At 36.9% G+C, this 11,435-nt stretch overlaps 1 protein-coding gene across 1 annotated transcript in view; it reads left to right on the forward strand.

Annotated features, from left to right (window-relative positions):
* LOC113105320 (bone morphogenetic protein 2) overlaps positions 1-2,880 on the forward strand; it is a 4,817-nt gene extending 1,937 nt beyond the window's left edge. Inside the window, exons 2-4 of the mRNA XM_026266367.1 lie at positions 1-246; positions 1,667-1,750; positions 1,873-2,880. The exon at positions 1-246 is cut by the window's left edge and continues 355 nt beyond it. Of these exons, the coding sequence (XP_026122152.1) occupies positions 1-246; positions 1,667-1,750; positions 1,873-2,002 (460 nt within the window). The 3' untranslated portion in view covers positions 2,003-2,880. The remainder of the gene's footprint in view (positions 247-1,666; positions 1,751-1,872) is intronic.
* Positions 2,881-11,435: the final 8,555 nt, after the last annotated feature.

The following is an 11,435-nucleotide window of genomic DNA, read 5'->3' on the forward strand; positions in this document are numbered from 1 at the left end:
CTTGAACAGCAGCTCTCCCAGCCAGCCGCTCTTAGTGGTCTACAGGAGCACATCGATGGAGCACCAGCAGAGGGCATCAGAGCACAGACACAGACCCAGCTGTGAAGATGACAGACAGAGAATACAGCTGAGGCACGGGAGACATGTAGCTGCATGCAAACTGTACGTACATCATGTCAACCTTCATACCAGCAAGCTGAGCCAATGGATACTGCAGCCGTCCAGTTTCAACATAAGTATTTGTAGGTAAGACCAACAAATAATGTCTGTGTAAAATCTATCACAATGATGAGTCAGGGGTCTTAACAATATGTATAAGTTTAACCTCTTAACTGTCTCCTGTCCCCTCAGAGAGATGCCTAGGTTTACATCACTATATTACAAATTCATGCTGTCAAATCGCATTATTCAATATACATATATGTGTATACTGTACATATGTATATATAAATACAAACACATGCATTTAGAAATAAATTGTTTATGTATTAAATATATTTATAAATGATATACAATATAAGAATATGAATATATGAATGTAAATAATTTCAAAATATATAGGCTACTGTATGTGTGTGTTTACATTCAGTACACATATATAATATAAACAATAGTGACAAAAATCACTATTAAAAATAAATCTAATTGTGTCAAACTAAAAATCATTAAGGTGTGATCCTATCTGTGCACTGTAAAAAAGTTTTAGTTGATATTGCATTAAGTTAATATGTATTCAATTGCATCTTCATCATTACAAATGTGTAATTAGAAATATATTTAAATACATGACAACAAGTTTCAATGGAAATTACTTTAATGGCTGTATATATACCACTTTAATGGAAGTGATATATATTGTTATTATTATTATTATTATTATTATTTACTTGATACTTGTCAGCACATTCACTACTTTAACCATATTTCAAAATACAACAGAAGTAGCCTAATAAATAGCTAAAGATTGACTGCTGTGTAGTAACTAATCGCGTTCAATATAAATTGACACTTTAATACAGTTTTATTTTGTTTTAAATAGCAGAATGTAAGTGATTGTGCGATTAAATGTCTATGGCAGTGAACGAAAATCAGCGCTATCTTCATCAGCTTGATAAGAATTTAAAGCTTTGACAAGCTACTTTTTACAACAAGAAGCATTTTGGTCAAAAGCAACATATTTTAATGTGATAGTAGTTAGTCGGTGAGGGAATAGTTTAAACTCACCAAAATAATCCCGTGGGAAAGTCCGAATCTTTCTGGTGAATCACATGATTCTAAACGCTACTCACGTGTAGAATGGAAAGTCCGAATCTTTCCAGTGAGTCGATTCGTCACGAATGGGGCTTTCCTTGGCAAGTCTGATTCATTCTAATGAATCATGCTGTCGGTTCATTTAAAAATGATTAATCGAATCTAGAAGTCCCTTTAGGGTCTTTAGGGTCTCTTTGTTGTTTTTAATATAAATGTACCTGTTAATTAAATATATATTTGGAAATAGTTTAATTATTTTAGATCGCTTTTGACCAACACTTTCAAAGTAGCTTCACTTCCTCAACACTTAACCTCCCTGATATAAAAAAAAAGACACAAAAAAGTTGCATTATGTATTCATTGTATGTAATAGAAAAAAATAATAATTATGTCATTCCATTTTTTGCCTTTTTAGAGGTATCTGTTTGAAAGAAACATCGGCGTCCTCCATGATTGTTCAGAGACATCGAAAACACCATGGAGGAAATTATTTTCAAAGGTGCATTAAGTCTTCTCTGCAGCTTTTTATAGCCTACTTATGAATGACAATTGTGAGTCTTAGTTTTGAATATACAGTTGTGACAGATGTTGACCTTGGAACTGTTTTCATATATCTTCCAGATCAAACTGCACTCCACAAGGCCTGTCCTCTCTCATCGTGATGTACAGCAGCGATACAGCGGACATTATTATAAAAGAGCTGAAGGATATCAGAGCAGAGAGATGTGTGTGCCAGCCGACTGCTCGATGAAAAGGACTGCAAAAATCAAACAATAAAAAAGTTTGTGAAGGATTTGAGGAAATGACAGATGCAGGGAAATGTATGTGAACCCTGAGTTTCCGCATTGCTTAGAATATTATTGATCGCTGACAGTTTGCTCACGCTGAGCTCATAAAGACGATGAGTTTGTTTCTTCATCAGATTTGGAGAAATGTATCATTACATCACTCACTCGCCAAAGGTGAAAGGATGTGAATGGGTGCCGTCAGAATGAGAGTCCAAACAGCTAATGAAAACATCACAGTAATCCACACCACTTCAGTCCATTAATGCATTGTGAAGCAAAAAGCTGTGTGTTTGTAATAAACTTATACATCAAGACGTTTTCAATTTCAAAAGTCCTATATTCATAATATTGCTTTCTTCTGTGTAAATAGATTGGTGGATTTTGATGTGAGGACAACAGAGATTGACTTGTTATACTTATGGATTATTGTGATGTTTTTATAAACTGTTAGGACTCACATTCTGACGGCACCCATTCACTGCAGAGGATCCAATGGTGAAGAAGTGATGCTAAATTTCTCCCATTCTGATGAGGAAAAATTAACTCTTTCTTTAAACAAATAGCATACAAACTATTCATAGCTTCCATTTTCATAATTTTATATTTTATTTTAATGCTAAAAACATTTAGACTGCAGCTGTCATGTGTAGTCAGGAGGTAAATGCACAACAATCAGAAAGTATTCTGCAACATTTCGTCACACAAAATGTTCAGTTCACCAATATTAAAACCGACGGGTTCACATTCTTTGTCCTGGTATTTATTTATTTTTTTGGACAACTACTTGGATAACCCAACTACTTAAAACACCCACCCTCAACCCATCTCTTTTAGAGACCTACAGGCCAGTTTCCCTTCTTCCGTTTCAATGCAAAAACAATTGAACGAGCTGTGTTCAACCAAGTCTCTACATTTCTCACACAGAACAACCTCCTTGACAGCAACCAATCTGGCTTCAGAAGTGGACATTCAACTGAGACGGCCTTGCTCTCAGTTGTTGAAGCCCTAAGACTGGCAAGAACAGAATCCAAATCTTCAGTATTTATCCTGCTTGATCTGTCCTCTGCTTTTGGCATGGTTAACCAGATCCTCCTATCAACCCTACTAGCAAAGGGCATCTCAGGAACCGCACCTCAGTGGTTTGAGTCTTACCTACCAGATAGGTCCTTCAAAGTATCTTGGAGAGGTGAGGAGTCCAAGTCGCAACATTTAACTACAGGGGTGCCTCAGGGCTCAGTTCTTGGACCACTTCTCTTCTCTATCGACATGGCATTATTAGGTTCTGTCATTCAGAAACATGGCATATATACATAATGAACAGCAGCAACATAAGAACAGTGGTAATAAATACAGTTGGATGAGTGTGCAAAAGTATTTTTAAATAGTGCATTTTATGCTAAATAACAGAGTGCAATGATATTTTTGAATATATTTGAAATAGTTTAATGTGCTTTGTACAGTAACTACTTTAGACAGTTTATAGTGTAAATAGATTGAACAATGTGCAGTCTGTGCAAAATATGAGTAGTGCAATACCTGTATGTAAAAGATTGTAACCAGTGCAGTTTAAGAGTGCAGGTGCAGGTCACACTAGACTTTGAACGTGCAAACATTTTTCGGTTGCCGCTGCGAATATGGGCGGGATTAGGATAAAGGCTTCTCCTCAGTTATGACTGATTAATATGGATTAATAAGTGTTTGTACTGTTTCTTTTGCGACAGTGTCGAAAGCGTCTTATTATATTGTACTCTCTGTCTCTCTCTATATATAAATATATACACACTAAGCAATAAAAAATTATAAAACGTGTCCTCATTCAAATGTACCATCTGTTCCTGTTTCCATTGACACTGTGAACCAGCTTCTTTTTATTATCTTTGAAATATGTATATAAAATAGGACGCTGCGCTACAACTAAAATTAGGGCTTCCTTTTCATTTTTGAATTTCTGTACAGAGAGGTCAAGCAGTGACCTCGCATGAGCTTGTGTTTCTGTTCTGACACATTCGCAAGCATATGAATCATAGAATGGAAGTCAACGAAAAGTGTAGAAGCACATTGGAGAGGAAAGTCACAAATGAATGTGGAACTGATACAAATGTCTCATTATTTGAGATGAAAAGAGCTTAAACCTGATAACTGTCACTCACGTTTTGGAAGATAGACTTGAATGTGCATGATACAAACCAAAATTTTTATATTTCATGACTGAAAACATTTTGTAACGTAATTTTGATGTGCCATTTACATGGAAATGCAATGTCTGATTTTAAAATGGGTTTTAAAGGATGAATTTTAAGATTTTATGTTTTCAAGTGATATATAACTTCTGATGATTTCTAAAAAGTGATAGAGAAAAAGGCAACGAGGAAGTCTTTTTTTTAAACAAAGGTCAAAACTCCTTTTGTAATGTAGATTTCTGAGGGTGCACTCTTGTCATAAATTCATCTATTACTTTTCCTACATAATTTTTAACAAACAATATTGGTATAATATATATTTGGGAGACTTAGACCTTTCCAACGATATATAGTTTGTCAAGATTAGATTAAATTTGATTGTAATATAGTATAGTCAACGTAGGCGTCCCGTATACGGGACGGGGTGACATTTAACAGGTTAATGGGTGTTAAGAGTACTTCACCAGGAAAAGATGAGGTGTGTTACAAAATGATAGAGCAGATATCAGATGTGGCTAAGAGTGTTGTTTTAAAATTGTATAATAAGATATGGGAGCAAGGGAAATTGCCTAAAATGTGGAAACACTCTGCTGGTACTTATAGGTAAGCCCAGAGAGGATAAAACAGATGTTAAAAGTTATAGCACTTACATCCAACTTATGCAAAATTATGGAGAAAATTATTACTATAAGACTACGGTATTTAATTGAAAAAAGAGGAATGCTCTCCCCTCACCAAAGTGGATTTCGTTATGGGCGCACCACAATGGACCCAGTTATATGTCTAGAAAATGAAATCAGGAAAGCTCAAGTTAAGAAGCTGTTTTGGTTATATTATTCGACATAGAAAACGCATATAACATGTGGAAGGAGGGGCTTTTAATTAAGTTAAATGAGATGTGAATAGGTGGCAGGATGTTTAACTGAATTCAAGATTTTTTGAATACCAGAACAAATAGAGGTATAAGTAGGGGTGGAATTTGGAAGAACATATCAAATAGAATGGTACTCCACAAAGAAGCGCATATAGCCCAATGCTTTTTAATATAATGATTAATGACATTTTTAATGGAATAGATCAGAGGACGGGTAGAGCATAATATGCTGATGATGGGGCATTATGGGTGAGAGGAAGGAATATTGACAACTTGACGGTTAAAATGCAATCAGCAATTGTTAAGGTTGAAAAGTGGTCATATGAGTGGGGCTTTCATCTATCTATTGAAAAGACACAATTTATATGATTTTCCAAAAAAAAAAAAAAAAACCCTAATATAGATCTTAAACTGTATGGGCAACATCTAAAGCAAGTTGAAAATATAAGATATCTGGGGGTATGGTTTGACATTAAACTAAATTTTAAAACGCACATTCAGAAAATGATAAATAAGTGCAAAAAAGGTATACATATTCTGAAGTGTTTAGCAGGGTTTACATGGGGAGCATCCGGTATGTCCCTGAAAAGAATTTATACTGCACTGATTCGTTCTGTTTTTCATTATGGAAGCATAGTTTATAGTTCAACAACTAGAACCTTAATGCAAGAACTAGATAGAATACAGGCCAAGGCACTTTGAATATGCTGTGGTGCATTTAGGACAACACCTATTCCATCATTACAAATAGAAATGCCTTTAGACCTACAGGGCGATTAAAACTATCCATGTCTTAATGGACAAATCTGCGATGTCATGAAGAAACACACCCCACAAAGCAGGTGTTATTAGAATGCTGGGAGTATGGGCGCCCATTATGCAGTTTTGGGTGGCATGGGAATAGACAGGCAAAGGATATGGAAATTCACAGCATTTCATGTTGCAAAACTGTCAGCATATCAACAATTCCACCATGGATGTTTTGTTATCCCAGGGTAGATTTGGAAGCTAAGAACATAATTAAATCAGGAATATATCAAAATGTTCAGCAATATATTGACAAATTATGAGGACACGGTTCAGATTTTCACAGATGCATCATTTCCCGACTGGGAAAACAGGGGTTGCAGTCCACATTTTAAATGTGTTAAAACAAAAAAAAAGGACAACAGACCATCTGGCCATTTTTACAGCAGAATGGTAGCAATGATTCTGGCTTAACAATGGGTTGAAGAAGTAAAACCCAATAAGGTGATCATCTGTTCAGACTCAATGTCCTCATGCATTCAGAGTGGAAAGTCTACATGTAGACAGGATCTACTAGATGAAATTCATCAAATCATTTTTAAAATAAACCAACAGAGCATAAGGGTAGGATTTATATGGGTTCCTGCCATGCGCGTAATTTGCAGGGGGGTTACGGGGGTCATGACCCCCCCAAAAATCTGATCCAACTAATATAACCCCCTTAATATCATAACATCATTCAGATTAAAATAATATGAAATATTCAGAATTAATACTTTTGTTCGTTTTCTTTATTAATTTCATTTGCAAGCAAGAAAGATAGTATCATATTTTAAATAATCTGTAGTGTAAATTAGCATGTTACCTTTTACACAAGAAAATTATTCATATGCAGCGAGTGTAACCCCCCCAATGGTAGACCCAAAGTTACGCCCTTGGTTCCTGCACACAGGGGAGTGGAGGGGAACGAGAGGGCAGACATGCTGGCGAAGGAAGCGGTTACATCAGAACTGGTTGAACTTCATATCAAATTAAGCAGGTCAGGAATTAAAAGTATTATTAAGTACAAAATTAACAGAATGTGGCAGGAGAGTTAGGATAAGGAGGGAAAAGGCAGACACTTGTATAACATACACAAAGAGGATACAGCTAGTAAAATCAAGGGATTGGAAAGGCAGGAGGAAACATGGTTTACCAGACTGAGGACGGGACATACAAGTTTAAATAGTCGATTACACATTATAGGGAAACATCAGACTGGAGTATGTACAAACTGTGGAGTAATAGAAAATGTAAAACACATACTTCTAGATTGTACACAATACACCAGAGAAAGGGAAAATATGAAGACAGCGGTAAATAAAGACTTAACAATGGAAAATGTATTGAGTACAACCAACACACAGTCCACAATTAGGGCAGTTATAACTTTTATTAAAGAAACCTAACTAGCAAGTAGACATCAGTTTTGTTTTTATTTTTTAATTATTATTATTATTTTCTCAGCCCAGTAGATCGTGGTAATGCACAATGATTGCAAACTACCAATAAAATTTACCTAAGAAGAACGAACGAAAAGTGCAGTGTGCCCGCGCTTAGACTGATTGGTGGTGTGGAGTTCAGAAGTGTCACAGATGGCGGCACGAGCACATCGCGAAGCTCAGCGTCTTACCAGATTTCGGAAAATAGTGTTAATTTACCTGGTTATTTCCTTCGCGTTTGCTCGATTCAGTTATGCGAAGTATATCTATAGTATACAGTCACTTTTGGACATCAACAAACGGTGTTCCAACATAGTTTTAGATCATCCTTTCGACTTCAGCGAACTCCCGCCGGAGCTACTGAGATCACCGCTGACAATCGGATCACTCGCACCGACCGGAAGTGCTCGGCGTCGGCGTCGAGATCGTAAACAAAGACGGGGAAAGCGTGGAGGGCTGCGTGTTAAGCTAAAGCTAAACCCACATCGACCAGCCCTGCCCAGCATCTTCCTTGTCAATGTACGGTCTCTGATGAACAAGATGGACGAACTAAAGATCCTGAACCTCACACAGAAATGGCTCAATGACTGTAATGTAATGTTCTTCACTGAAACATGGCTCTGCAGCGATGTCCCAAACAGCGTGGTGCATATGGATGGACGCTCTTTCTTCCGGGCTGACACAGTAGCAGCAACCTCTGGTAAAAACAAGGATGGTGGAGTATGTATTTCTGTAAACAAATCATGGTGCACAGACTCTGTCGTTGTTGATACCCACTCCTCTGCTGATCTGGAGTTCCTGATTATCAAGTGCACGCCATTCTATCTACCACCTGAGTTTACTTGCATCGTTGCTGCTGCAGTTTATGTACCTCCGGACGCTAATGTTAATGTGGCTATGAAAGAACTTTGTGCTGCTGTTAGCAAATTACAAACCTTGCACCCAGATGGAGCCTTTATTGTTGCTGGGGAGTTTAATCACTGCACTTTAAGATCTGTACTCCCTAAATTTCATCAAAATGTCTCCTGCACTACAATGGGACATAAAACATTGGACCATGTTTATACCAATGTGACTGATGCCTACAAAGTCACACCCCTCCCCCAACTGGGTCAGTCTGACCACTTCTCTTTGTTACTGCTCCCCTGCTCCTATGATGTGACGGTAGCTACTCACATCTCAGCTTGACTAACAGACATTTCTTGCTGGATGAAAGACTATCACCTTCAACTCAACTTTGCCAAGACCGAACTGCTTGTGGTTCCAGCAAACCCATCGTTTCATCACAATTTCACCATAAGTTATGCACATCAACAACTCCTCCTTCAAAAACAGCCAGAAGCCTCGGAGTTATGATTGATGATCAGCTGACTTTCTCAGACCACATTTCTAAAACTGTCCAGTCCTGCAGATTTGCTTTATTCAACATCAAGAAGATCAGGCCCTTTCTTCCGGAACATGCTGCACAACTCAGCAACAAAAGAATGGACGGCACACCTCTGTTTATCAATTTGCACTGGCTTCCAATAGCTACTCGCATACAATTCAAGGCATTAATGTTTGCCTACAAAACTACCACTGGCTCTGCACCCATTTACCTAAATGCATTACTTCAGACTTGTGTGCCCTCTAGAAGCTTGCATTCTGCTAGTGAACATCAACTTCAGTCTTTTCTGGGGCCATAGACAACAGTTTAAACTGGATTGCTTCCACCCAAACAAACTTGGTGCTACAGTACTTAAGGACCATATCCTTGACACTGATAACACCACGCAGCCAAAACAAGCACTGCTCAGGGACACCATCCCTGCTGAGCTCTGTCCTCTGTATCAAAACAGCTCCAAGGACGACTTTCTGGAAAATAGCAAGTGAAGACAGGACAACATATCACAGCCACAGGAAACACCAGAGACACAGCCCCGCTCACCTCTCTCCAGCATCTCCACTTCTGTGCTTCTCACAGAAAATGGAAGAATTGGTGTATGCTGGAACTAAACTCTCTCTCTGCAAGCCTGCAGATATCAACAAAAAAACGGCGGGCCCTTCAGCCACCAAAGCCTGTGGGCCCTGCTCCTGTGAGAGCTCTCCGACCGCTGCCACAACGCCAGGGCCCAAACCCTAAATCTGCTGAAGGTGAACCAAAAACAACTGATAGCAGCTCTCAGTGATATGTGTCGGGTCCCCGCTATAATAGTAGCAACATTCACAAATGTTTACAGAACAAGGGGGAACCCAGTGTGCCTGCAGCTTTCTCCATTTAGTTTTATCACGTGATGGAAATTTTAAGGCCTTCTCAAGCCGAAGGGCAAACTCATCTAATCTGCGGCCTATTATGCATCAAACTAATATTGATGTAAAGACACAAAGATTCAAAAATCGAATTAAATCTAGACTCAAAACTCATCTGTTTAGCTGTGCATTTATTGAATGAGCACTGTGCGATGTCCGAACTGATTGCACTGTATTTTATGTATTCACTGTATTTTATGTAAAATCATTTTCTATTTCTAACGGTTTTAAATAAATTTTAAATAAGTCATTTTAAATCATTTTCAAAGTTTTAAAATTTTTATTTTTGTTTTTGTTCTTCATGATTATTATACTTTATTTTATGTAAAGCACTTTGAATTACCATTTTGTACGAAATGTGCTATATAAATAAACTTGCCTTGCCTTGGTTGATTGTGCCATCCCAAAGAAGCACAAAGTCACTTTTTTTATGAACTTTTAAATGAAATGTTCCCTCCTGGTGGAATGAACTCCCCAACTCAATCCGAGCAGCTTAGTCCTTAGACATCTTCAAGAATCGGCTTCAAACCCATCTCTTCCATCTTTATTTGACCCTCTAACTTTAACACTCACTATTCTAATTCTATTCTTTAAAAAATCTAACTACCTTTCTAATCTTTTTGTATTCTATTTTCTTTTCATTTATTATAACATTTTATTAAAAAAGAACTGTAACACTAGCTTGCTCTATTCTTGTTATATTCTATCTGTTTTCTTTTTATGTATTATATAATTTAACAGCCCATGCTACATGTACTGTGTTAACCTAACTGAGACTTTTTATAGCACTTTTACATCATTGCTTTTGTTGTTTTTGATTGCTTCCATTAAGCATCTGCTAAATTACTTCATAAATAAATACTTGGGGAGACCACTGTATATGTACTTTTGGCCACAGGATGTCGTACTAGAGCGAGAAAATGTTACTATCAGTGTTGATGCAACAACAATGTTCACCCATGCTGAAGAATTTCACAATATCTCTGTGAGGGAGTACTGACAAGAAATAAAAAGTGTATGTATGGATGTGACATATAAGGAATATGTGACCTGAATTTTGAGTTTGAGACCATGGTGCTCATTTTACCATTTGGACAAAACATTAAGGGAAGTTTCCAATAGTTGTTTGAAACCCCTGATGATGCCTTGAGGATATGAAACCAAAATAATCTGTTCTGGAATTTCCTTTCACATTTATTCTGTCAGCAATTGCAGTGATTCGTGATTTAGATACAATGTTTAAGTTTAATTGATATAATTAACAATGTATGTAAAGTGTGTGTAGAAAGCCCAGTTTTCTATATTCTAATCTATAGGATTGTTGTTGTTATATAGTCTTGCATATTAGGCTATATAATTCAATATGATTTATGTTTACAATAATATGAAAACATAAGCATTTGAGACCCTGGACCACAAAACCAGCCATAAGGGTCATTTTTTGCAGAGTAAATTATCTTTTCATTGCTTTGTGGTTTCTTAGGATAGGACAATATTTGGCTGAAATACAACTTTTTGAAGAAAAAATTAATAATAATATTGAAAAATTTTTGTTTTGAACTTTACTTAAAATCATAATGATTTTTGGCATAAAAGAAAAAATCAATAATTTTGACCCATACAATATATTATTGGCTCTTGCTACAAATATATCCGTGCTACTTATGACTGCTTTTGTGCTCCAGGGTCACATTTTTGGTTATGAAATAGTAATATATTAGAATGCAGCTTACAAAAACGATCGTTGGTAGCATTCACTTTGTTACAGAATAGACTGTGCATCAATAACAGCCCTAAAATTGCTGCACGTGCCCGCAGTTGAATG

Source organism: Carassius auratus, chromosome 7 (genome assembly GCF_003368295.1).
Source record: "Carassius auratus strain Wakin chromosome 7, ASM336829v1, whole genome shotgun sequence".
Classification (NCBI taxonomy): Eukaryota; Metazoa; Chordata; class Actinopteri; order Cypriniformes; family Cyprinidae; genus Carassius; species Carassius auratus.